The sequence below is a fragment of the Stigmatopora nigra genome, chromosome 19 (genome assembly GCF_051989575.1).
Source record: "Stigmatopora nigra isolate UIUO_SnigA chromosome 19, RoL_Snig_1.1, whole genome shotgun sequence".
Classification (NCBI taxonomy): Eukaryota; Metazoa; Chordata; class Actinopteri; order Syngnathiformes; family Syngnathidae; genus Stigmatopora; species Stigmatopora nigra.
This window is the reverse complement of record NC_135526.1, coordinates 5105661-5133078: the sequence shown is the minus strand read 5'-3', so window position 1 is coordinate 5133078 and position 27418 is coordinate 5105661. Positions and strand designations below refer to the sequence as shown.

The 27418-nt window shown below is 39.4% G+C and overlaps 2 protein-coding genes across 7 annotated transcripts; one reads left to right on the top strand and one right to left on the bottom strand.

Moving 5' to 3' along the window:
* Nucleotides 1-616: 616 nt before the first annotated feature.
* Nucleotides 617-27418, bottom strand: LOC144213129 (A-type potassium channel modulatory protein KCNIP1-like). Of its 6 annotated transcripts, none has more exons than XM_077741420.1 (9): nucleotides 27155-27418; nucleotides 27005-27065; nucleotides 6080-6168; nucleotides 2151-2275; nucleotides 1876-2088; nucleotides 1691-1798; nucleotides 1433-1537; nucleotides 1119-1181; nucleotides 617-1037 (listed from the first exon to the last, which is right to left on the bottom strand). In XM_077741420.1, exons 2-9 carry the CDS (start codon nucleotides 27034-27036, stop codon nucleotides 990-992), a joined length of 783 nt encoding a protein of 260 aa, XP_077597546.1. In that variant the 5' UTR covers nucleotides 27037-27065; nucleotides 27155-27418; the 3' UTR covers nucleotides 617-989. The 6 variants fall into 6 exon arrangements, with proteins under 6 accessions (XP_077597546.1, XP_077597550.1, XP_077597545.1 ...); XM_077741424.1 differs by lacking the exon at nucleotides 6080-6168 and having other exon boundaries at nucleotides 1876-1946; nucleotides 2019-2088; XM_077741419.1 differs by lacking the exons at nucleotides 27005-27065; nucleotides 27155-27418 and adding an exon at nucleotides 6586-6710 and having other exon boundaries at nucleotides 1876-1946; nucleotides 2019-2088.
* pdlim4 (PDZ and LIM domain 4) lies at nucleotides 11360-26741 on the top strand. Its single transcript, XM_077741123.1, has 7 exons — nucleotides 11360-11657; nucleotides 15248-15399; nucleotides 19092-19173; nucleotides 23466-23794; nucleotides 23882-24042; nucleotides 24761-24899; nucleotides 25353-26741. The coding sequence occupies exons 1-7, from the start codon at nucleotides 11565-11567 to the stop codon at nucleotides 25555-25557; spliced, it is 1161 nt and encodes a 386-aa protein (XP_077597249.1). The 5' UTR covers nucleotides 11360-11564; the 3' UTR covers nucleotides 25558-26741.

Genomic DNA, 27418 nt, shown 5'->3' with positions numbered 1-27418 from the left:
ACAAAAAGCTGCAGTTGCGGTAAAATAAACTCTTATTAATATTTCAAGGCTTTTCCTACTACGCTGTGTGCATTTTCTATGACAGTGGCATTCTCAACCCGTCAAATCTGGACTGAAATTGAAAATACAAGCCAAGAAATCATATGCATTTGCACAAGGGTAAATTAATGATTTCTATTAGTCAATAAAACAATCATAATTGCACAATAGCTGCCACTCAGTATTATAGTGTAAGCTTAACAGTTGAAAAAATACAAACAAGTGGGTTCAAGTAATTTGAGCAAATAAAGATAACTGTGATATAGTAAACCATATCATCTTCCTGATTTTGCATCAACATCCTTCTATATATATATATATATACTATACATGATTTGCCAGTTTCACAATACCTGTTTACACTTTACAAACATAAATACACTTAACGCAAGGCTTGGGATGAAAGGATACATTTAAACATGAATTACAGAGTACAGCTATTAGCTTAAATAGAATTTAAGACGAGGACACGAAAACAAATTACCGTAACTCAAAAGACTCACTTACATAGTACTTAGATTGCAAGAGGCTTATTCGGAAAGCACATGACCCCCCCCCCCCCCCCCCCCCCCAAAAAAAAAAACACACACACAAAGAAGAACGTAACATCTAACAAACCAGACAAATATTGGCTGATAAATACAAAATATTTGATAGAAGCTTACATTTCAAGAGCATCTTTGGGCAACATTGATATAAATAAGCAAAAAAAAGGACTTACTCATTTTTCACTATCTGTTTGTATACTTCTTTAGTCTCCTCTTTTTTTGGGGGGTCTTCTGAGACATCCCAGAATCCACATGGAGAGGTTCATCCCCATTCTGTCATTTGTCTTTGCATGATTCAATAATCTGTATTCAGTTCACATCTGGTTTTAAAAGCAAAGATTAGATCCAGTGCACAATTAGCCCTCTTATTTTTGGAGTATATTAATATTATTTTCTCTTGTTCTACATCACATTCTCAAACAGCTGCATGGATCTCATCATGATCTCATCCTGAAAGGAGACAAAATGTGTCACCATAAAAGAACTGAAAACACACCTATAAATATACACTTATTTGGGAAAAAAACATACCTCTTGGCAGGCTATTACAAACTCATCTAAAGTAACCACTCCATCTTTGTTTTTGTCCATTTTCTGTGGGGCAAAAATAAATAAATAGATCAAAAAAATACAAGCATCATTATGGCAATAGAATATATATAACAGTATTTTTTTTAAATAAAAATGAGAAGAATTGAACATTGTAGTCATCTTTCAACAGAATTATTTGCTTTAATAGAGATCACATTGGCTTGGCAATTGTTCACTCATATTATACTTTTTTTTGTGATTATTATGACTATTTGACTCTTATCTTTTTATGGCAAATGCATGGTTATAGTCACCTGAAAAAAAGCATCTACATGCTGCTGTGGCACATCTCCCTTCAACACAGGATGCGTGTACTTGCCCATCATGTCATAAATGGCCTTTACTATCTCTGTCATTTCCTAGAAGCAAAAACAATACAAAAAAATGCACTTGATCCTCTAGTAAAACAAGGAACCAGATTTTGGAGTGAACTAAAAAAAATGTAGTCCTGAAACAACAAATTCAAAGTCATCATAGAAACCCTAAACTTAAATAAAAAAAAAATAACAAACCTCTCTATTTATGTATCCATCTCTGTTAATATCATAAAGATGAAATGTCCATTCAAGTTTTTCCTTTAAGGTTCCCCTCAGCAGGATAGATAAGCCCATGACAAAGTCCTGAAAACCATCCAAAAAAGTAAATAAAAATGACATTACTGAACATAAAACAGCTGAATATTCTTTACAATTCTTACCTTAAACTTAATGGAGCCATTTTTAGTGGTGTCAAAGGCATTAAAAAGATAATGCGCGTACATGGTTGCATCTGCAAGACGAGAAATCAAACCACATGAGTCCTGTTCTCCAAAAACCTGAGTCATGACGATAAAAAAATTACCTCCATGTGGAAAAAACTGTGCATAAATGTGTTTAAATGTCTCCTCGTTGACGACGCCGCTTGGACATTCCTGTCAGGAAGATGGAAAGTTTTAACGGAATATGGGATTTATGGTAGAAAGATGATGATTACATTTTTGAAACCACGATAAAGAATCTGTAGCTCTTGCTTGCAGAAGTTAGTTTGCGATTCCAGTTGTTCCAGAGCTTCTGGTCTGTGGCACACTGTTGTCATTTCTAGGTCGTCATCCGATTTATCTGCAAAAAAAAAGTCTAATTTGGTCATCAAATATCGATATTTTAGGCCTTGAAGAGTTAAAACAAACTGTATGACCACTTATGGAATAAGAATCGCTCTGTAAATACATGTTAAATTTAATTGAGCGACAAAAAAGGATGGATAGAGAAAAATAAAATACCAAAGGTAGAATAAAATCCAGAAATCTAACTGTAAAAAAATATATAAATAAGACAAAAAGACACGTAAAACATTGATTTTTTCCCCTCATTTTTTTCTATTTCACATAATGTCACAAATTAACTAGTAAACAATGTTCATCTCAATCTTAAAGTGAACTCAACATAGTTGCTGTCTTTGAATCCATTTTAATCATTGATGTTGTGCTTGCTTTTTATAAAGACTGATTTAAAAAAAAGCAAAAATTGATGTTCATTAGATGTGTGGGTTAGATAAAAAAAAAGGAAAAAAAAAAGTGTGAGGAAAACAAATCACAGCTTGAAGGTTATGTGACAAACCTTCCTGACATCAGAAACATGATGAGTTATTTCCTGTCGTGGACAGCCTTGAGGACATGATGTCTTTAAATAGCTTTGTTAACATGTCACCCACAAGCCAAACAAAAATGACCCCAAAGAAAATCAAATATCAATCATAATCACTACTTTTAGTGTCTAAATCTCTACAAATCTCACAAACATACACAATTAACACAATAATGCACATATATAACATACCAGATGTAAATAAACACCAAGAAGAAGAAAAAAACACACACTTACTAACCCATTGACTGTACTAAAGGTCCAATTTAATCAAAATGCCAGCCTCCCAGTTCAAATTGGACATCTACTAATAAAATAATTTAAAGGATTAACTCCAAAAAATAGAATTAAACATATATCATCGTCAATAGCACTGAAAGATTTAATGACAGTGCTACAAGTCTATTTTATTCTGACATTATTTCGTTCATCCCTCTCCTATACCCCTTCAACACAGTCTCCATGACAACAGGCTTCTCAAGTGAGAGAGGTCGTATCATATGTGAGCTGGATTTTAATTCAGAAGCGATGCTCACTCTTCAATTTTGCCTTTTTTTTCACCCCTTAAACGGAGGTACCCACGCTTGCCCACCCACCTCCCCGACGTCCATCATTAAGGAGTCATGGACGGTGGTAATGTTGTTCCGCACTCGTGTACAAGGACATCCTACTTCATAGCAAAAATATAATCTCTCCATCAAAAGCAGCATCCAGAAGATGAACCACTACCTGAAATGTTATCATTCTGCTCACTAAGCACATGTTGCGTTTGTTGCAGTACAAAACAATAACCCGACTTCCATAAATGTCCATTCTTTTTTGTTTTTTTCCTAATGTCGCCATACCTCTCGTGGGTCTTCTCTGCTTGGTTTGCATGGTCAAAGTTCCCACCACTGCGCCCATGTTGGTGTCACCGTGGTAACCCGGTCAGGATCTTTAATATTCCTCCGTTTTTTTGCTTGCTCGGTCTTTGTATCCTTTCACACAAGTGGTGGATGTTTTGGGAGGGATCTTCTCTCGCAGCTTTGTTTGGCTGAGGGCTGACTCTCCCCTCTTGGCGACGTTCCTCTTGGATTTCTCATTTCATTCGCAAATGCACGCACACACACTCACATACACACATGCAATCTGCTCCTCGTGCCACTCCCTCAACTCATCTGTCAGCTTGTCCCCCCTCTTTCCATTTTCCTGCCTCCTCGTGGCCTTCGTGTGGTTGTGATTTGCTGCCATGCTGATGCACAACTACGCTTGGGAGTGATATTGATATGTACTGCATTACAAGTCATGATCAAATGCAAGCAAAGCTGGTCAGTTTCTTTTGGAAAAAAGGAATACTATATTAGTTTTGTCCGGGAATATTCTGCCTTAAAGGCAATTTCTAACGCATTCAAACAGAATCAAATGCTCATTCTTCTTTTCCCACCCACAGTCACATTCACATTTCGACCCCTAGAGTCAAAATGACTTATCAACGAACCATAAAATGCCTCAAAACCAACAGAATGTAACCCAAAAAATGGTCAAAAGTGATCAGAATACAACCCACAAACAAGAAGAAACCTTTAAATTCCTCCAAAATCAAGAGTAAATCACCCCAAATGTGTACAAAAATTCACATATAAGTACCCTAAAATGAACTGTGCCACTGTCAAAGAGAAATATGTATTCACCAGGGGCCTCATATCTGGCGATACGATTTGCATCATGTCGCAATTCGATCCCAATTCCCAATTCATTTGGGATAGGCTTTATAGCTTGCAGTATATCTTGATGACCAGAGGCAAAACAAACACTGCATGGAGAAAAGAGGTATTGCAATTCCCTGGACATATGTTTGCCATCTCCAAGCGCATTTCATGGTGTACAGGGACATGGCAAGGTTACTGCAGTGCAGTCTATAACTTCATTATCTTTTCATTAGCTTCTCAAGAGCTCATGAGCTGCAAAACAGCAGCAACAAATTGGCCATCTCATCACACCCAGCCTTCCTCAAAAAGCACCAAGTAGAGAATTGGACAGCTATATTTCCATCAATGGAAGCCAATGACTTAAGGGGTATCCAACTGGAGGGGCCCGGGGCCGGATCTGGTTCACCAAATAGTTTTTTTGGGGTCCGCCAAAGTGAATCATGCAGATCAAATTAACTTCATGTTTTTCACTAAAATCAAACCCATGTGTTTTTATTTTTAAATGTGAATGGAATGTTAAAAAAATCTAAAGAATTGGTATCATTTCAATAAAAAAAAAGAGAATACTTTCCAATGCACCATTATTTATGATTAAAATTTGAAAATAAAAATGAAATGTATGCATATATAGAGTAAAATTATCATTTTTTATATATATAAAAAACAAATTGTACTAAATAAAGTCGTTTTTCCAGCTAATTAAAGACAACAAAACATACCTTACAAACTCTAAATACGACTATTCTGCAAAAAAATACAAATGTGAACACAGAGCGCTACAAAAATGCGTGAGAGAAGCAAAGTATAAAAATAAATCACACTCTTATCCATTATATAAAAGCAAGCAGTGGGGTGATGTACAAAAAAAAAATGAAAAGCAGTGAAACACTACCGTTCCAATACGCTGCTTTTATAGCCTGAGCCAGAAGAATTGTGAGAATAATCCGGTTAAGAGTACAATACAGCATAAATCTCATATGACCTCAGGCGTAGTCAAGGCTTTATGCAAAACACAAACCAGTGAGTTGCAATTTTTTTGTGTTACAGTGTGCAAAGCCATGAAGTCTGTTTAAAGTTTAGTGTCCTTGGGGTCCCTTGGAAGACATGTTATAAATCAAAGTTATTATTCTAAATGCTACAGTGTATTTTTGCCCTGTTGGTGTAGTCATATTTGTGGGAAAAAAATCTATTTATCTTTGTTAGTTGTTACTACAAATGACAAATAACTGTTGTATTCTTTCCCAGCCGATGTTATTTTATAGTTAAATTTGTTTTGTGTCATTCAGCGTATTATTGTTGAAAAAGGATGGCGTTTGTATGACTCGGCATCTTTAAATTTCATCATTTTGGGGTTTCCACATATGCATATGTTCGCATAATTGGAATATAATTTAGAATTTTTAGGGGTGGCAGTCATTGGAGTGTAAAATTGAGGTTTTCAGGGTCACAAAGGTCAACTCTGCTCTTTTTAGCCTTGGAAATGTTTAAGTGAGGGAGATGAATAGTAGTTCATTTTACATACTGTGCAATACATGAACGAGTTTGTTTTAAATTGCAAATGCAATTGCATTTGTAGAGTGGTGTTTGGTACCTTTAGCAAGGCTTCCTGAAAACAATCTCTGAACATACTGGACCAACTTGAGCACTCCCTGTTGACAACGAGTGGTACAGCCAGCCATCCTTGGATACAATCAGATGAATTTAGAAGTTTTTCGGGTGCAAAAAAAGATCTGTTGGATCTCAAAAGCCACCACAGTCTTTATTCTATTGAGCAAATATGTAATATCTCAAAGAGGTTTAGTTGTACACTCCAAAAAGGTAAAAGAAGAGCATCATCCATGAGATAATTTCCAAGAAAAATCTATACCCTGGATTCTGTTTCTGTATAATAAAAATGCCCCAGAAAGTCCTTTCCCTAACATCCACTGTGCCAGAAAATAAAGACCCAAACTGTGGTGATGTCGAAAATATAAAGCTGAGAAAAGATCTCCAATGGTGCTGAAGAAAAACTGTGAAAATAGAAAATAGCAATCTGGAAGAGAGAGCGACAAAGTAGTGCCTGCCTTACAGTCAGTTCAAAAATATCCATTGACTTACATGCTTGTAGTTTTATCTCTAGTCCTGATTCTCCTTTTATTTGATATCTCTATTCTCTTTGAACTAGATGCCTCAAAGGAGGTTTTTGGAAGATCTCTCCTCTGATGCATGGAGCAGATTTGGACTTTAGAATGCCAACAGGCACTTAAGCACCCCCCCCTCGAACTCTACATGATCCCTCCTCCTCCTCCTCTCTTACAGTATACATCTAAACTCCCTCCCCTCTGCATATTTATGATTTTCTTTAACAATAAAGTGACACAGGAATGTGTTATATGTGAAAAATAGACAAAAATATTAATCAATTATATAATTATTATTATTTTTGTTGAATGATGTCTTTTAAATCTGACAAGAAAGTACCCTGAGATACATTGTCGACGTATATCTTATATTTTCATGAATTAAATGGATTATTCTCAACAATTGTTGTTATTAAGTGCTTGACTAAACCTTGATTTTTATTCCGGAATAGTGAGGCACGGTAGCAAATAGCTGTTGAGAAATTAAAAACATTTTTATCCCTCACCACCTACACTAATACACCTACTGTTAACGATTGCATAATGTAAGGATGGAATTCAACACTGTAAGTCCATTTGCACAACACATATGCAAATCAATATCATTATAAGATGAAGAATCCTGAAATAATATGCTCAGATTCTATTTTACTGACTACTTACATTTTATTAGAATAATATATTTGCCCTATAAGGTATTTTGTGGTGTTTGTGAAAGGATTTTTTTTTGCCATGAAGCACTATTCATGCGTTAAAAATACAGTTTTGCCAAATAGTGTGTTTTTCCCGTGTTTATTTATTTGGTTTAAGGGTTAAAAATTCAATAATACTGGTGAAATGTTTTATTCTGAGTCAAATTATCAGCTGCTGCCATCTTATGGTCAGATATAGACTGGTTGTTACATGCCTAGTAGTATAAAAGCATATTTTTTTAAAATCAGCATTAATTCTGTGCCATTAATATAATATATTTTGGATTAAAATATTTTTAAAGCTGTATTGAAATGCATTGACTGCCATTGACGGGAATATAATAAATCAAATAAGAATTATACGTCCATCTGAAAATATACTGTTCAGCTATTTATCCTTTCTGAACAAGTTCTAATTTACACCATAAAAAAAACACAATTTAACTCAGCTGAATTTGTTGGGTAAATCCAGTAGTACATTAAAAATGGTAGTAGAACAAAACCACTAATAAAGCTACAAACAAAAAGCCATAAAACGGAGATTTATACGTTGCTTTTGTTCCACAAGCAATTGGTTTGTTGCTATAAAAAAAGCACTGCAAAGAAGGTCTTTCTACAATAATTGGCTTGTTGCACGTCCACATGCTCGGAAGCTCATCATAAGCATAAAAAAATGACCTTGACGTCACCGTTTCACACAGGCGTCATGTTTTGGAGCACCGCGAATGAAGTTCTTCCAGATGTTTTCAGCTCATTTTAACATAAATCAGTCAGGAGCGCTTTTATTTTTAGTTCAGCTTTTGCAGACCTTTTCCAAAGTTACTTGTAATTTAGGCCATGTCAAGTGATGTCACTTTTGTCCAATCTAAAGCAACATGAATGATATATTCCATAAAAAAGGGGCAAAAAAGACCACCACTACACCAATATCTACCTCAAATATGGAGATTGATGGCATGTTTGCAGCTGTGCTGGAGTGAGAACAGAAAAATGAGAGGGAATTTATCAAGCTGTCAAATGGAGAAAGTAGAAAATTGGAGTAAGAAATTAAGCTAAGTCAACTACAACAACAAAAAGTACTGCAAATTCAAATGAGTTATCACTAATAGACATCCATAAAAATGTATTCATCCCTCCTAATGGTATTTTAACATAAAACAAGGCTTAAAAGTGGACAAACTATTCATTAAGCCTAAAATTGAAAATAAAGAGTCAGCAGAAGAAGCTGAAAAATGATGATTGCCATATTTTCCCACGAAAAAAGCTGACCCCCCGAGGTGACCCCGACGCAAAAGTCAACACACCCCAACTTAGTTTACTGCAGGAGTGACGTTTCTATGTCAGCATTATGAAGGCTTTTGGTAGGAAGTGGAGTCTCTTTTTTTTGCTCTTTAAAATGTTTACCGCAGCACTAAAAGATTCCAAATTGAGGACGAAGCCAAAGAGATTTACGAGCGTTTTTTCACACGGTTGCCAATGACGGATGTGCATTTAAATGCTGCAAGGCTAGTTTTAAAAAGACAATAGGCAAATATTTGAGATTTGACAGTTGGAAACATAGTTTGCCATCTATTTTGGGATGCATAAATATTTTTCTTAATAGAGTAGTGCAACTTAATTAATTGTGACAACAATAAACACATAAAAATGTGTCACTTTTTGGTAAACAACGTGATTTGTCCTATTTCTAAAAAAAAGTTAAACAATGATTTCATTTATTCTAGTATATAGGGAAATTGCTAAGTCAACAGTTTGTTTTATAATGGAATAAAATCATTCGATTCTTTTAAATTAACTCTTAGTCTGCCATTAACATCAATGTATCAACTTGTTCAGTATGAAGCCTTCTGATTGGCCCGTACCTCGACCTGGCATTTATCACTCTAATTTTTTTTTTGGCTGACAGATTCACCTTCAGCGTTTTTACACTTGCTGTGCTTTCAAGGACGCTGACTTTACACGGAGCCCAGACCCAAACGTTCTTGGAAATAATGATTTCCAGACCCTAGACTTGTACTGCATACCTCCCCTTGTCAGGTCATGTCATCCATCGAAGAAGGCAAATGTTTACGACGGAGAAGCTTTATCAGAACCTTGGATTTACATCGCGTTCTTAAGTGGTGCCCAACCGCAAATACGCTCAGGAAAAAAGGCCTAAAGGGAGCTTTGATTTTCTTTTTGATTGAACGGTGGTCAGGAGCTGAAAGGGGTCAGTTGAGTTTCGGGTTTCGCGGCGGAACCCCCTTCACCTGCCAAGAGTAACAACATGCTTTTATTACGGCACTAGCTCGCTCAAATTTAGGTCAACTACCAAAGATTTTTGGGGATTCTGTGATTTCGTCATCAAGAATCCCCCCCCCCCAAGGCCGCCATTGATGGCTATCAATGTCCGATGTATTTTTACAAGGAGAACAGGCAGCGATTTGGATGAATTGGACACCAAAACGTAAACTGTCGCCGTCAATGGCAGTCAATGAGAAAACAATCCAACTACTTTGTTCACCTTAAACTGATTTTCCTGAACGTTGACATCACGTCTAGCCTGGAAATAATTTTGCAATACCTTCGAATGGTTAATAAAAATTAATTACCGCTACATCTTGGAAACGGTTATCTGATTGGCAGAGTCGGCCATTTTCCGAGTAACTGGGATTTTGTGAACCTAAAGTGAGCCAAGGGGAGTTATTTTTTTGTCGAAGGGGAACCTGGGGGCCTGCAATCTTTCTGCTTAAGCTCCCTGATTGCTTCAACACATGCAGGAAGACGGCCGGTCAACTAAGCATCCACACGCAAAAGCGAGTGCCTAGATGTCAACTGAGCTTGACGGAACACAGAGATACTGACCCAGAAAACAACAAAAAAAAATGCGTTTTTGTGGCTCGGCCTGACATGCTGTCAACGAGGAGTTTACAACATTGTACATGGATTTGAACAAATGGTCATTTAATGGGCATTGGGATCTCAACGTGTTGGCGTTTCATAGGGCAGTAGCAAGTTTCTACTACAACGGAAAAGGAAAATGTTATGATGAATGACGCAATCCCGGCGGAGTGTTCGCCTCAGGTTGACTCAGACCTCGAGACGGTCCAGCAGTTGTCTGAAAGAGCCGCCGTGGAATGCCTGAGATCATCCCTCTGCAAAGTGAGAAACTGGGTGACTCACTTTTGAGACGACTCAAACAATGAGAGAATCCAAAAAAAAGGGACCATTGCAAAAGACTCATGGGCCACTTAAGAGATGAGGTCGTCGTACTTGTCCAGGCCTGAACGCTGACAAATGTTCTGTTTTCTCCACTTTTGATGCTAAATCAGAAGCACCCGCCTAACAACAGTGACTTTTTTTTACTCACTACCAACCAATGAAGGGAAAGTCACTCACAATCAAAAGGTTTTGCTTTCCAAACAAATAGAACAATAAATAAGCCCTGACATATGAAAGCAACTGCTGTCCAGACAAGTAGCATTTTCATTCCTTCCCTTTCTTTTTTCTCTATTCCAACTTTGTAGTTTAGCGTCCTAGTGTTTGACGAGGGCGAAAGGGCACTTTTATGCTTTTGTAGTGAGAAATAACAAAGTGGAAGTGGTTATTTTACTGTGTTTTACATAGTTCAGCACCCCTATTTACGGCACACTGCTGGTGTTTATTACGGACAGATGAGGTTGACTGCAAATGTGTTGTGAGGAGTGCAAAAGCGAGATCTGACTTGCTGTCGTTAAAGTTAACTAAAAGGCAAGACCGCGGATAAAAGAAACATCTATTAATGTGCCATGTTCAGATGAACGCAAAAAAAATTGCACTTGAAGCAAAAAAAAAAAAAAACATGTCAATTACTTAAAGTGGGACTTATTTCTCTTACTGGAAGTTGCTATTTCTGTTCAAATAAACATGTTAGTGGAAGTGAAACATGATCATTGCAATAGATTTGATGTCTATGTTTGTCAATGGTAGTTAAAAGGGAACCAAGTGACGATGCACAATGAAGGGAGGATGCAAAGGGAGGGCCGGGAGAGGGAGGAGAGGGAGGAGGAGGAGGAAGAGGAGGAAGAGGAGGAGGAGGGAGAGCGGCCCCCATGACGCGCGTCACTGGCGGCTCTGGTTATTTAAACTTGATTCAAGAGCTCGTCAGAGTTTTTGTCAGGAGGGAGAGCGTCGCCTAGCAGCAGCTCGGACGGAGCACGACGTTGGCCTTCTTTTCACCGCCTGGATATTTGGTCTTGTTACAGTGTCCAGGCACATCGCCATTGGCACCGGCACCGGCTTCGGAATGCCCTACAGCGTGACTCTCAAGGGACCTTCTCCGTGGGGCTTTCGCCTGGTTGGTGGACGTGACTTCAGCACGCCGCTGACCATTTCCAGGGTAGGTTAGCCGGCACTATTTGCATTGTGGATGCCAATTTTCTTCACTTTTTACAGTGGGAAAACAAGTTTGATGAATCTAACCTAATTATTCATAAAGGAATCCTATTAAAAAGTACTGTGGGGCTTTTGCCAGGTTTTCTTGTTAACTCGATATCTTTGCTACATGTTGATTTGGAATGAGATGTAATATTAAATTAATTTGTCACAAAGTTACATTTGAAAAGTGTGATTATACATAATGGAATTTGTTATTTGTCATTAAATTGTTATTTTGCTTGTTTTTGTTTAAATTATTTTCATTTAGATTCATTTTTTGTTTTGTTTATATTTGTATCTATACTATATTTTAAAATATTGTTCTATTCTTAATTCCTAAAATCGTATGGTCTGATTTTGTTTGCGATTAATATTTTGTGGGAGATTTACAATTTAACATCATGACCTCATTTTATGGGTTAATCAATGTTTTTAATCACTCATCAACTGCTGCTGACAACAATAGAAGTCTAATCCATTTCCACTGAGAGGGATGGCAGTGACATAATTCCATGCAATTTGGTGATAGCAACCTCCCCACAATCAATGAATCATAGTTGGCATTCAAGCCCTTATATATAAAAAAAAAAAAAGAATCCAGCCATTGTGACGAGGAACCTAGGCGAACTCTCCCGTATATGGGTCAGGCTTCAACGACTTTGGCAGACGTTCCACCAGTAGCTGCTCGCTTCATTCCGGTCAGGGTAAACACATGGTAGTGCTGCGTGAAAAGGCACAGAGGTTGGGGAGGTGAGTGAGTAAGTGTGTGTGTGTGTGTGCGTGCATGTCTATTGGGGGGTGCTGACATTTGTTTTTTCAACAGCACTCACTGGTGCTGCTGAAAGATTCCAGGTGTTCCACCCCCACCCCTTAAAAGCAAAGCCTCTATAAGTACAGGGCTGGGGCAATGAACAGAATTATGACCCCCAGAACCGGCCCCCATTCCATCTATCTCCCCAGAGTAGTCAAATCAGCAAATGCACAGAGTCTAAAGACTGATTTTTGCCTTGTAAGACTACTCATCTGGGTCAAATTTCAAGATGAACTCACATAGACTCTACAGGTGAACCATAATCCAACTTCTATAATCTTTAACTGTACATTACAGGACTGGAATAATAAATGTATAAAAGGATGACCACTTTCCTGCCTTACTTGAACTCTTAAGAGTCTCTATTGCAATCTGCAAATGACCAAACCATACAAAATCTTATATATTGTTTCTAAGCAAAATCTCTAAGAAAAAAATGTCCAGAAAAATGATACAAGGTTGCACAGCTGGTGCATATTTATCTAGATCCTGCAATCCAAAAACATTTTGGCGTCGTCCATAATGCTAAGTTTGTTTGTGCTTGAGCAGCTGTTGACGTCAATGTCTATCTGATCAACTGTCTACGTCAATTTGCTTGTCTCAAATCCTTGACGGATGGTGTAATAAGACTGAGACGTGCTTGTTAACCTGGTGTGAGGTGTCCAAATGAGAGGCGTCCAGAAAACACTTTTTTGCCACTCATCTGACAGCCGTGACATTTTGTGCAGGCGTGTTAAATACGGCAGCAGTCTGCTGTTGGGACCTGCTTGCACAGAACAAGCCGGAGGCAAATCATCTTATTAAATCATTAACAGCATTTTACTGCTTCATCTGTATCAAATATACAAATCAACACTACTTGTTTGATCATTCACCTGGCTTCCACCTAGAAAGTCTTAATATTTCCCTCGAAACGCAACTGGAAGTCAGACATTTTGCTTTGACAATGTCATTTTGCAGAAGATATCATGCAAGGGCTTTAGTTGTTGCAAGAAAAAAATAATAGGTGAAAAATTAGCACAATAATAACTCATGAACTTCATTCCATTCTACCACATTATTCCTTGAGAGCCATACTCCAAATTTAAAAGTAAAAATACATGAAAATGTAAGCATTTTTTATGCATTTCACCACTTTGAAAGTAAAAAAAGTCAGAATTCTTTTGAAAATATTATTTCACTGTTGCTAACCATGCAACCTAAAGCCCTTCTGGTTGTCCATTTAATTTCAACTCTTCCATGCCCGGTTCAAACCGATTGGACGCCTATTACCTCCAATCGGTAATAGGCTGATAGGCCACGCAAACTCTGAAAACAAAAAAAGAAGGAGAACCTCTGTGGGTTTTTAAGACCTCGATAAGCTTTAATGAGGATGTCGTAAAGTTTCAATTACGGACTGGTAGGGTGCCTCCACTTATAAAGAGGCACAAGCACGCAAAGTTCATTTGCAACAACGTGATAGAAACAAAACACTAACTTTAAGGCCTGTCCTCAGCTGGTGGAAAAACTTTCATTTTACAGTTGAGGTTTAAACCGGCTTGATATTTAACCCAAAAAAAATGTCGTCATTGTGGTACTGTAGCATTTTAGTATTACTAATTAGAGAGAATTGCGAATAGATATGAGTCATTTTCCATTTCGGATAACATTGAAGCAATTATTATATGGCAAATGCTGTTAGTAATTATATTTAAATGTTGTTCTACTTGGTAAAAAATTTGAAGGCACCTACTAGAAGATGATCTTAATATATCGGACAGATACACAATGTGATTACAAACACGCACATGTACAAATACGTGGTGATTAAATGGCGTGGGTAAACCGTGACCTCCTGTTGGGCGATTGTCCACTCAAGCAAGACTTCCACTTCGACAAAAAGCACATAATGTTGTAGTGTTGAGGTGTGGTGTTTGTTTTCACACGCGCTTACTTGCCACAATGACCTCTCAGTTTACTGGAATTGAGTCACGGGTAAAAGTGGGATAAGGGGTGGGGGATTCTGGGGTAATGGTGGTGCAGTCTGAAGCCGTAAATTAGGAATTCCACATGCGAACCACACGACTCGGCTATTAGCACTTCATGGAGCGTGAACTTCAGCTTTCCCTTTAAAAAAAAAAACACTTAACTGCACAAGTGCATGGGGTTTGCAGTGGGGGTCAAATTGGAGCCGTCATGCCGGTTTCAGGACTAATTAACCTTTGGTATAGTCGAGATGGGGATGGCCATGTTGACTAAGAAATATGTGAAGGTATCGATTACCTGGTGTTCACTTATACATCGTCTGATCTATGTGAATGGGAGCAACATGGTGGGTCCATTGGTGCCTTTACACTTGTTATAGATGGCAAACTACTGCAATATTACTTTGGTTTAATTACACACATGACATACTTTTAAAATTGCTAGTCATCAAGGTGAAAAGATGAAAGAAAGAAGCTAAACTGCAAGTTCTGCACAAAGAAGGCACTTTTTAACTGCAATGTTGGAGTATCTTTTTGGCTCAGGGCGCAATTTTGGGGAAGCAGGTTGTAATTTTGCTTTCGAGTGCGTCTTGGTGGCGTCTGATTTCCGACAAGAGTTGGAATGGTCAAAAAGGTTTAAACCAACTGAGGAATGACATTCCCTCATTGGGAAATTGGTTTATTACTAGTAGACATCTTCTAAAAGATTGAACTTCTACTAAAGATAAAGTCCTTGTCCAAAAAAATCACAGCAACATTTATGGCCGCTGTGTGCAGGTGACGGCCGGTAGCAAGGCAGCCCAGGGAGACCTCACTCCAGGAGACACCATCCTAGCCATTAATGGCGACGTGACAGAGCACATGACCCACATGGAGGCCCAGAACCGCATCAAGAACTGCACTCAACAGCTGACGCTCATGATCAGCAGGTATTCTTTTCTGTTTTTCGAGTACGGTAAAAGTTGTTGCCATTGAAGGCAAAACAATCGCTCCAAATTCCCCCCAAAACGTGAATGTACTGACTTGTATTTTGACTGGGAAAGAGTTAAAAAGGAGAGAAGCAGGGATCAAGAAGCAGCGCGATGAAAAACAGTGGTTTCTGACTCGTTTACAATTGAAAGCTGCCAACTGGCAGACAACAAGGAGTCTTTCTCTCTCTCTCAGCTTGTAAGTTCACTGTGGAAAGTCAAAGCTTTAAATCAAGAACTTTTCTCCACATTCTCCTCCACTTTGCTCAATTGTATCCATTCTTTTAAGGCAGCGGAGCACCTTAACGGCGGTTTGTCCACGTCGAGATGTCAATCCGAGAAGTGACTAAAACACAGCTTCTGTGCAGCTGTCATAACTTTCCGCGCAATTAGGATAACGCTGACAAAGTGTCTTTTATGTCGACGAGTGTTTTCATACCACGTCAAGAGAAAATGGGATTCTAAAAATGTAATAAAACAAAAAGAACGACAAGTTTATTCCATTCGGTTGCGGTATGACTTACTTAACTGCTAAAGAATTAAATCAGAAGGAAATACTGTTTGTCAGTTGAATGATGGGGACAAACAGGCAAATAGATTGGCATCTGTGCCAAAAAAATTCAGTTTAACGGCCTGGCAGAGGTAGGAAACTTGACGGTTACATAGTATCGCTTGAATAATTATACAGTGCCAGTTTTGACAGCCAATGGCCAGCAGGAGGGTTGAGGTGTTTGCGTTGAGAATATTTAGCATGGAGGTGAAACAAGGCGGAAAGGCCAGGCCTATGGAAAAGATTCCGTCAAACCATGTGTTGCAGCCGCTCTGATCCGGTATTTCTAGCCAAGTGATCCTTCCTCGCAACCAAGGGAAAATAAGAAGAGGCACAGTTGTTGCTGGCAGACTGGAGAAAAGCCAGAAGGAATTTAAAGCCAGGAAGAAAAAGCACATCTGCCCATCAATGGAAATCCAATCAAATCCTAAAGTAGCTTCCACTTAAGGTGTCTGTCATTATTATAAAGCATAATAAGTCAATTGTAAAAAAAAAAGGCATCTTGCATTCAGGGGGCGACTTCCATCCAGACTTTTGGTTTGCTGCCATATGAAATATTTCAGAAGAAATAATTGCAGCCATTAGCCTTTCTTTTGCTGACTCTCAGGAACATAATCCCAATAAAAGGACAAGCGTTGTGAGGGACCTCCACCCCTTTAAAAGCCTATGCCGTAACGCACTCCAAGTCAAAAAGGAGGAGAAATGGGAGACGTGTAATTTGCTGCTGCTGCCGATGGACAAATGTGAGTCTGCACGTCTGCCTGGGAAGGCAAATTACAGTGCGCTCTACGGATCTGAGGTCTGCTGTGTAATGCAAGAATGTTTCTCCGCATGTTTCCGCATCCATTACCGTCACGGACTGCATTTCTTAGAATATTTGGAATGGCGCCCCCCTGGATCATTAGAGTCAGTTTCCTTATAATTTATGATTGCTCTTCGTCTCAAAGTGAAGTCGCAATGACTCGGAAGAACCTGTCCATCAAGCCCTTGTGTACATGTGGCCCTTGGCGATAGCTTAAACCACACCCTCTTCCTTTTATCCTGCTATTTTATATCCACGTTGCCTATAGTTTCACTTCTGCCAGGTTTTATTGGAGAAATCTGTGCGGTTTTGCCGGCTTGAGGATGCAGATGGCGCTTGGGATTGGGGCCAGGTTGCTTGGATGGATTCCCCCGTTGATAGACGTGCCGAAAGCTTGGACTGAAAGCATGTCTTGTTCATGAAAGGACACCCCTTGCTTGTGCTTCCATTGAAAAATGCCAGGATTAAATCCAGACTGAACTTTAACAGGTGGAAGAAGTCAATGCAACTTTTACAGAGAACGTCGTGTGGAGCTTAGACCATGAGTAATTAAGAAGGGAAAAAAAATCCTGGCACGAATCCCAGCCCTCCACCGTTTTCTGCGTAAATCTGTCAAATCATTTTGGTGTAATCCTTCTCCCGGGTGAAGTAGATTGGTCAAGATGTGTTTTTTTATCCCAAGGTTGTAAGGAACATTCATTTCCAGGGCTTAAGAATTTTCAGACAGCAGGCAGAGAAAAGTTTACAAGAGTACTGGTTTCCTGGGTGCTTGGGTGCTTTGACCTGTGACTCAGCGTTTAGGAATTGCTCACAAACTGCACTGGACTGGACTAAAAAGGAACACAGGACTCCAACAGGGACAAAAGGCCCAAAGAAACTCACTTCATCCCCTTCCAACTTTTCAGGCTGTCTTTTGTGGTTTGATAAAAACACCACATCATTAGGACTACTTCTGTACTACCCTGTTAGACATACTCAGGTGCAGGCGGCCATTATAATTCTCAACACTTAGCTCATGGATCTTAATGACTTTGCCTACATTGGCATCAGCAAAACAAAAGTAATCATGATAGACCGATGACCTGGACAAGGATTTGTGCGGTTATTCCATCTCAATTTAGAGATGATGGGTTTCTATCTCAAGGTTTTATCTCAAGAAGCCAAAGTAAGCTTATCCAACCGCTATAGGAAAAAAAACAGACCGTCAGGAAATTAAACCCGGTCAAGAGCTGGAAAATATGACCAAGAGAAAAAGAGTTGAGAAACTCATCCTGATAATGTAATCGTTTATGTCCTTTTATGTCTTGTTTATTGATGTATTAAAAGCTAAAAATATGGAGGCTGGAGACCAGGTTGCGCCGACCCCCACATCCGCCAGACTCAACAAATCTGCTTGAGCCATCATGGCGAAAAGACGTAGAATAAACGAGGTCTTTGCGGGGCAAGATTTAAGATTTAAACGTGAAACAGACGTTTAATCATGTGGCTCTTTGTCCTTTGGCTGTAAATTTAAATGACTTTATCACCAGTTGACATCTAATCCGTTTGAATGGAAATATTTAATTCGCTGCTTCCCAAAATGTCCTCAAGCTGCCCGTCCCCATCAGAGAACAAACAGCACTTGTTTAAGAGCCCACTTGTCCCTCTCCGAAAGGAACGACGTCAAGTTATAATTTTGTCTGTCTCACATTCTTTCCTGCCTGACAAGAAACAAGGCGGCGATAAAAAGACTTCCAAGGCGACAAGTCATTTGTCGGCGGACCCGATATGAAACCCCCAGCCAATGGCGGTGACTCAGCAGGTTTTATAAGCTTAAACCTCACCAAAGTGTTGCGTTCGCTGTCTTTCAAAAGGCGTAACTTATCAGACAAGGCCTACTCAGCACGGCGACGCATTTTAATGGTGTATCTCATCACGGCTGCCAGTCAGTGAGTCATGTTTTTTCTTGTAAGTCAACGCAACTGGAGTCAATTACAAAGTAATGTAAAGATATATGTATGAAGTTATCACCCCCTTCTGTAAAAGCCTCCAAAAAAAATAGCTGGATGGCTCATACTGAAAAGTTAAGACATGCTGACGACTTTATCTAATGTAGTAAGTTCTTTGATGGTGCAAAATCCACAGAAGTATGTCATTTTTATGAGAATACCAATCTTGTAAAGCACCAATCTTTTGGATTTGAGCTTACTACTATTGTCTATGGTCTCATACGGTATAGGGTCATTTTTCCTAGTTCACAGTGATTACATCTCAAGAAAAAATAATAATTATCAAGACAATGTCACTGGTTTTGTCTTTCAGGTCGGGATCAGGAGAACGAGTTTGGTCCCCAGCGGTTAGCGAAGACGGCAAGACGAGTCCTTACTCGGAATCGGATTTGCAGGTAGGCTTTTATTCAAACTATATTTCCACCAGCTATGCCAAAGAAGGTGCTGGTCAGAATGGAAAAATGATCATTTCCATCTTTCGTTGCTCAAAATGATGGTTAAAAATACTCGTGCGAAAATTAGAGACATTATAACCAGGGTAAATAGTGAGTTTTCAAATACAGCTCAAGGCTGCCTAAAAGCCATATCATTTGGGTTTTTTGGGGCCAGGAGTTTATTAAAGTAAAGCTCACCAGAAATATCGGCTTTCAAACTAAATTCCATGTTCAGTTTTTAGGATATGATGATGAAAGATGTCAAAAACTATCGGATTCCAAACTAAATTCTATGTTCAGTTTTCAGGATATGATGAAGAAAGATGTCCAGTCATTTGTCATCAGTTTCAGAATGACTAAATATTCATTCTAATTAACAGGAATTAACTCACTAATGTCATCAACAGCAGGCAAAGAGTTAATAGCAATAAAAAGTCTTAACTTCATAGGAAATATGTTTTTTTTTTGACGTTCTTGTCCATTAAGAGTTCAGAGAGAAATCCCTGTGGGAATGACATTATTCTCGCTTTGATTTCACAGTATGCAACTTTGACTTTATTGGCTAAAATCCATCCAACTTGTGACTGGTCTTTTGATGGCCGTGATGATCATTGGCTACAGACCACAACTTGTCATCTGGGGCTATAAATTAACTGAGTGACACTGTTGATCATAAACAGAATCCATAGAAACAGTCGAGCGCGGCTCCAGAAATAGAGCACATTAGAAAAGGAGTGTTGAAAAAGTCAATTGTTCTCAGCTCAAACCAGCAGCTGCCAGGATATTCCAAGTACAATGAAGCCCTTTGGAGATGACACTTTTCCTCTCAACTCTGAAAGTAGTAATGGAAGAAACGGGGGTAGGCATGGAAAAAAAAGGCCTCAATACTAGAAAAGACTTGCATCTTTCATCCAGCTTCGTGACCTTGAATAGACCAGAGCCAAATGCACAAAGAACTGAGGTAGCATTTATTATCCACCACCTCATCAATAGCCGTTTGGCTTCCTTCCAGGAGAGTATTGTTTACAGCTCAGGAGACAAAGTGAAAGCCGTCTCATTGTCTGGTGTCGTTCATCAAGATTTGCAGTGAAAGGGGATGAAATGTTTGGTCTTTTTTAGTAAAGCCCAAAGGGTTTTTTTGCTTTGTAATAGCCAGACGGATTGGAAATCCAGTCAAGGTCACGACTCATCTAGATGACATCACATCCGGGGACCAAATCTCCTCCCATTAATGACTATAGGCATCAAATCCATCATTTTTCATCGTTATTAAACCAGTGCTACCAGCTATTCCAGTCCAAATGGATTGGATGCCTCACCATCCATAGCAGACAATGATTAAATTTGTGTACTAGGTCTTAATAAAAGGAATTAGAAGCATACAAAAGTTTGTTCATCCTCAAAGTTGCAGTTCATTTTGATTTCTAGATCTGAATACTGAACACACAAGTCAGACATGACAATTAAAAAGCTCAAGATTTAACCAGACGCTCCATAATTGTCCCGCCTTTGAATCGGAAACCCGTCGGAGAAGAACCTATTCATTTAAACGCAAATGGCTGGCAGCCATCATTCCCCCGAACTAACACATGTACACTGCATTCCAAATGGAGAACCTGTTATTTACATTTGTGACTCACACTGAGCTAATTGCTGGATGGAGATAATAGCATGTACTATGTAGTACTTTTGGCAAAGTGCCGGATTTGTGTCACCATCGTCATCAATGAGTACAATGAGCCAATGGTGAGGCTTCTTTTGCTTCCTGCTCAAGTGGAATTTATACTACACAAAACTCAGGATACGCTGACATGCTCATAGCCTGAAGCAAAGCCCATCTGGAAACAAAATGGTGTCGCTGTCATCACTCAGCTATACTTCAAAAGCAGCCCCCCCTTGGAGGTATCACAATCATTTTCTCGTTTACTTATTCCGAGCCAAAATGAAAATTATAGACAGAAAGACGTATGGAAGCAATTTGGAGTCATTACAACGCAGCAATGGGAGAAATAAATATTGACTTTTAAGACAACAAACTCAAGTAAATAACACCGACACTGAATGGCAGGTGCAATCTATTTCAAAGGGGGAATGTTTTTAATGTATAAATATTGTTTTAAAATATAACGTTCCCACGTAAACAAAATGACGCGTATTAGACGTCATGGCGCGCAAGTTTTTAAGAGCAAGCATGGAATTAAAATAAGATCAAAATTAACCGCCCCCTTATTTTCCTGCCTTTTCTCTGGGAAAGTCTTACACTCCCTCCTCCCCAATCTCCCGTCAGCAATTTTCAGCTTCAAGGGTCCACTTTAGCTCCTGGGAAAAATACATTTTCCGTCGTAAACCCCGTTTTGAACACATTTTTCCAATCCTTTCTATATCTAAAAGTTCTCGGGGGTAACGTGCCAACGTTGGTCTTAGACATTCATTCCTGGCAGGAAACTTTGGAAATACATTCGCAAAACTTTCGGAAGCCACGGTAGCTGAAAGATGACGTCCTTACAGATATTTCTGACCCTGGAGGACTTTTCTGACCCTTTCCTTCCTTCCATTTTTCCAATGGCCTTCATCAGAGAAAAAGTTTGATCTCACTTGAGTTTTATGAATGAATTGGGGCTGCTCAATTCCAGGAATGGCGTAAAAAGATCCAAGTTATAGTCCTTCCAGCTGACTGGTTTCTAACAATACAAAATGGCCTGGGGGTTTTAGAGTCTTGTCTATTGCCAAAATGTGTGTGTGTGTTAATCCTCTGCCAAGGAAACCACCCAAGCGTGACGGAAAAGTCCTTTTAAAAGAGCTCAGCACCTGGGACCTTCTTTCTTTGCTTGTTTGCGTTCCCTCGTCATCCGCTTAAACCCCCCCTCTAAAATGTCTAAATCCGTCTTTGGATTCTCTCGATGAGGTCAGGGTAGTCTTTTCTACACACAATAGAGCAGTCAAACCCAGAAAAATCATATTGTCAGGTTCCCTTTTACAGATGATCTTATTTTCCCTGTGGTTAAAATGTCTGTTTTTGTGGAAAATCAACTGATTGTGAGTTTCATTTCAAGTGGATTGGACTTCTATCGATTTCCATTGGTTTTGTGGAGTTGGAATTTGTGAAATTGGTCGCCGCCCATCTGTCTGTCACCTCTTCTCTACTCTAACTCTCCTCCCCTGAAGGGCTGGTTTGTGTTTGCTTAGTGGTGCAGAGCGCCATGAGAAGGGGGCTTCATTTTGGAGGGTCCGGAGGGATTAAGCTTTGCGGGAGAACTAGGTAGGGGTGAGCATGTGTGGGAATGTTTGGTTTCACGTCCAATCTGAGCAGGAGTCTCAAAAAAAAACACATGATTTCAATTTTCAAATTCAGCTCTTACATATGACTCCTTTATCTTGTATTTTATCGTATCAGTATGTCACTTTTTGATACTCTTGAAAAGCCCAGTTTGAAGAGAAAAAAAGCAGATGCAATAATTTAGATCCTGGATTTTAGAATCCCTGATGGGCGCTTTGAAGTTGCTTTGGCCAGACTTTATCTATCAAAGCCTCCGTTTGGATCTCAAGATGTAAACCTGCTGGTGAAGAGGAAAGGAAGCTTCCAGAAAAGGACCGATGGCGGCGTATGTGCGCCTGTGTGGTCCCGCCAAGTGTCGAGACGGGATGGAATCCAGCTTTTCCCTCATCAGGAGGAGCCTTGAAGCTAAAAGTACAACACTATCAGACTACCATCTGAAAATGGAGTTGTTCTCTTCATTTTAAGATATACATTGATTTTTTTTCTAAGAAAACTTTCCCTAAAAGAAATCACATTGCTCAAACAAGATAGTTACTGAAGCACCTGTTTAGTCTACTGGGAATAAGCAAAAGTATTAGGACACACTCCTGGCCTTAATGCAAATCCACCATTTGAATCCATTTATATCCTAAGTAGATACTCTTTGTCCATCTGTCGCGGGCTTTACCTGTTGTTTTCTGGCAAAACGTCTAATGAGGCGTTGACCTCAACTTAAATTGCATTGCATTTGCCTACATCTGCGTCGCATTAGCGTGCCGCATTCCTATGCGTAGCTCCAACTGAGCAGAATGTGGAACTCCACAACCACGTCATCTTTTGACATTTATACGGCCATTGACACCAATGGACGCCCAAACTTTTTAATGATCAACAAAAAATGCATAATGCATTGGCTGCAATAGATTTAGACTGCATCATCAATGGCACTAAAACACAATCATTGAAATCCTTCCTTATATCCCTCCTTTCTCCACAGAACTTCAGACCTATCACCAGCGGCTACACCAACTACAGCCGGAAGCCCTCGTACACCCCGGAACCACAGCCCCCTCCGCCCCCACTGCATCATCCTCATCCTCATCACCACCAACAACAACAACAACAACAGCAGCATCAGCAACACTCCAACAACCACTCACTTAACGGCCATTCCAAATCCAACAACGGCCACAGTTACTCATACGGCAATGGCAACGGACACGCTCAGTACAACAACCCGTCCCCGCTCTACACCCCCAACCACAGCGACGGAGACCGATCCCTTCATGGCAAAATGGGAGGACTCAGCCTTAGCGCCCCACACAGGTGAGCATATGAATAAATTATGGGTGTTAAAGAGAGTTGAAAAACAAAAAGCAAAGTGGAACCCTGACCCAAAATGTCTTTCCTAAGCCCCGAGCCTCCCGCACTCTCTCCCGTCCAAGGCCGTGACGGCGTAGACATGCGCTCGCATGTCTACAAGATGCTGACGGACTACGAGGAACCCCTGTCGGAACCCAAGCAGTCTGGGTCCTTCAAGTACCTGCAGGGGATCCTGGAGGCTGAGGATGGAGGTTAGAAAAAAAAGTTTGAAAACTGAGTTCAAAAATCTACGTAAGAAATGCAAACAATGTCTAAAATATATTTCCACATCAATGTTAGAGTCAAAGAGTTCAAAAGTATAATTAAAAGGCGTACAGGTAAGACCACCTGGGTCATTTTAGAGTTTTTACTTTTATAAAATCCATCAGTTGCCACCAATAAAAGGGATTGATAACAATGATAACACTAGCTAGACCACTAGTCTGCACCTAGACGAGAACTTCGCCCTAATGTCCGTAACATAACGACATAATAAATCCACTCTCGGCCCGTACGTCTCGTTGACATAGTTTTCCTTTTATAGACGCACGCGGCGCTCAAAAGAAAAGGAAAACATGGAGGAATGTTTGGCTAGGGAGGGAAGGATAGAAAGCCACGGATCTTTAAATAGCTCCTCTGACAAAGGGGGAAGAAACAACGTTTCGGGACGGTAAAAAAACGGGTCTGTTATAGACTTTTTTTTTTTAAATTTCCGCTAGAGCTTGACTGCCGATTCAGCAAATGGCCACAAAGGGGGATTTTCCACAGGGGAGACTTCCCGGATGTATCCGAGCAATGTCAGCTTTTTTGGTTATAATGAGGCTCACTTGTTACAGCGCCAGTGCAAACCGTCAAGGCGGGCACGTTGATGGTCCGTTTCACGTGGTGTGTTGTTTGAAACTCGAGCAATAACTTTTTTTCCTATTTCAGGTGTTTCTCCAACGGAGAGGATGAGGAGCTTGAAATCTCCGGTGCGATCACCCGTCCCCAAATTGGGCAGCCCCCTACCAAGTGGCGTTCCCGGCCTTCAGAAACTCCCGCAATGCACACGCTGTTCTAACGGCATCGTGTAAGTACACACATCATCTCAGTCGGATCCACATCAAATGTTTGAACAGGGACAAACAAAGACCTCAAAACAACGACGTGCACCGACAGGCAAAGCGAGTCAAGACATCAAGTCGGATTTATCCACCAAATTGCAAAAAAAAAAACAACACAAAAGATGCACACAAAAGCTTGCACTAAATCCTCTGGCTTGTAAAAGCAAGTCCAGGTGCTGATGTCACAACCATGCATTCAATAGGAATAAAAACTGACCTTTTGTGACCTTGCTTTGTGAAAAAAACCAACTAATTCCAACAAAAAAGGTTGCAAAAAAAATAGCCATGGTTACCAACAATTAGGGGTTCAAACTCAGTATTGTGTCAGATCAGCATAACCTTAAATGAACGTTCCTCGAACCCTCTAAATTTCTTTACAACTGTTTTTTTTGGTACTGAACTGAATGTTGTCCTTACAGGGGCACCATCGTGAAGGCCCGCGACAAGTTGTACCACCCCGAGTGCTTCACCTGCGACGACTGCGGCACCAACCTAAAGCAACGCGGCTACTTCTTCATCGAGGAAAACCTATACTGCGAGACGCACGCCAAGGCCCGCGTGCAGCCCCCCGAGGGCTACGACGTGGTGGCCGTGTACCCCAACTCCAAGGTGGAGATCATGTGAGGATACAGAATATACAACGACGTTTTGTGGGGTTGGAGAACGTGACTTTTTTCCAATTTGTAGCGCCGATGCAACGCAGGCGTGTGTCACTGGGAACGCCGGTGGAATGTAAGAGTGTTGTTTGGCTGAACTCTAACCCCAGTTAAACGGCTCCATATGCAAGCATGCCAGCTCCGCCTTTGCAAGTGTAAACAAACAAAAAAAAACACAAAAAAAACGTAGGAGGGGGGAGAACACTTTCTTTTTCTTTCTCTTTTTCCATTTTTTTAACGCTCCAATTCCCAGGCTTTGAGTGACATCTGTGACTATACCTTGACATACAAGTTCAATTCATACCCTAACTCATACTCACAACTCTAAAGTTAGTTTTTTCTAGTTTCAACACACATTTTGCAGTGTTTTTATGAAGAAAATCAGGACAAAAACATACAGTAATGACTAGAAAAATCTTCCATACTGATTTCTGATACGAGAATGACAATTATCTCACAATATAATAACAATAATCAGCAATATATGGGTCAGGAAATCAAGCTGTGATATGCCACAATACAACTAAATGGAAAAAAAGAAAGCAAGATATATTGTCATAGCCTTTCTAGTAATGACATCATCCTAAGCAAAAGTATGAAGTGTTTATTAAATTATTCTCTTTTATTCTCGCTTAGTTTGACAATAAACTCCAACTGGGAGGGCCAATGAAAAGATTGCACTTAAGTCTTACATATTTACATGCAAGATGAAGTTTAAAAAAGATCAGAAAAAAGTCATAGTCTAACCACTCATCAAAACTGCACCAAAAAAATTATACAGTTTATGAAATAAAGGAATAAGGATGTTGTGATACCATGAAACTAATAAAAAGGATGTCTTAAATGTTTTCTATAAGAAAGACTATCATGAAATTGTCACCGATGTTTTTTTTAAACTGTTGTACATATCCTGTAAACACTTAGTGCGCTTTCTTCTGTATTTTTGTTCTTGTCTTTTCAACACACTCATTTATTAACTTATTGTTGTGCCAATACATGCAAAATCAGTTTAGGGAAATAACAAACTCCGAATTACACTACTATAATCATTTAAAATGTGATTTGTAGGCTTTATATTTACATGGTTGATCATAATTAACTCTCCTTTTTCTGGATCATTTTGACTTCAATAAATGATTTGATTGAAAAGTGCCCTTCTCATAAATATTTTTATTATTATGCAGGATTAAATTGTGAATGTATATTTGTAATCTTTGCAGTATTGAATTAAAAGAATGTTTTGAGTGAGCATACCAAACTATGGGGAAAAAACATCATTTAAAACTAATTAAATTTGACAGACTGCATAACAGCCACCAATGCAAAAAAATAAGTGCAAGCATTTAATGCAATCATCCACAACACAGTGCTTACAAGTAATAATACAATATGTAGAAGCATAGAGTAACACTTACCTTAAAAACGAAGTTCTGGTGCAAAAATCCATGATGTGATAAAAGGTGTTGCCTCAAATATCTGCAATGAAATTCCATTAAAATCCAAAAAAGGAGCGATTGCAATTTGTTTGTTTTGTTAAATCTATGTTAATTGGTGCAAAAAAGTACCTTTCAAACTCTAAAAATGCTGAAATATGTTCTGCTTGCTGTGCAGAGCTATTTTTCTGCAAAGTCCATTGCTTTTTGAACTAATTTGAGTCTTAAGCAAGTATTTTTTTTGGCTGCAAACAAAATGTACGTGCTTCCTCTTTGACATTCTCACACCTGAAAATTACTACTGAAATTGGCCTGTGCACCAGCTGTGCATGTGCGTTTTTTTCCACTAGTTTCCAGTGACGTTAAGAAATAGCGCTCTATGCTGCAATGTGGAGG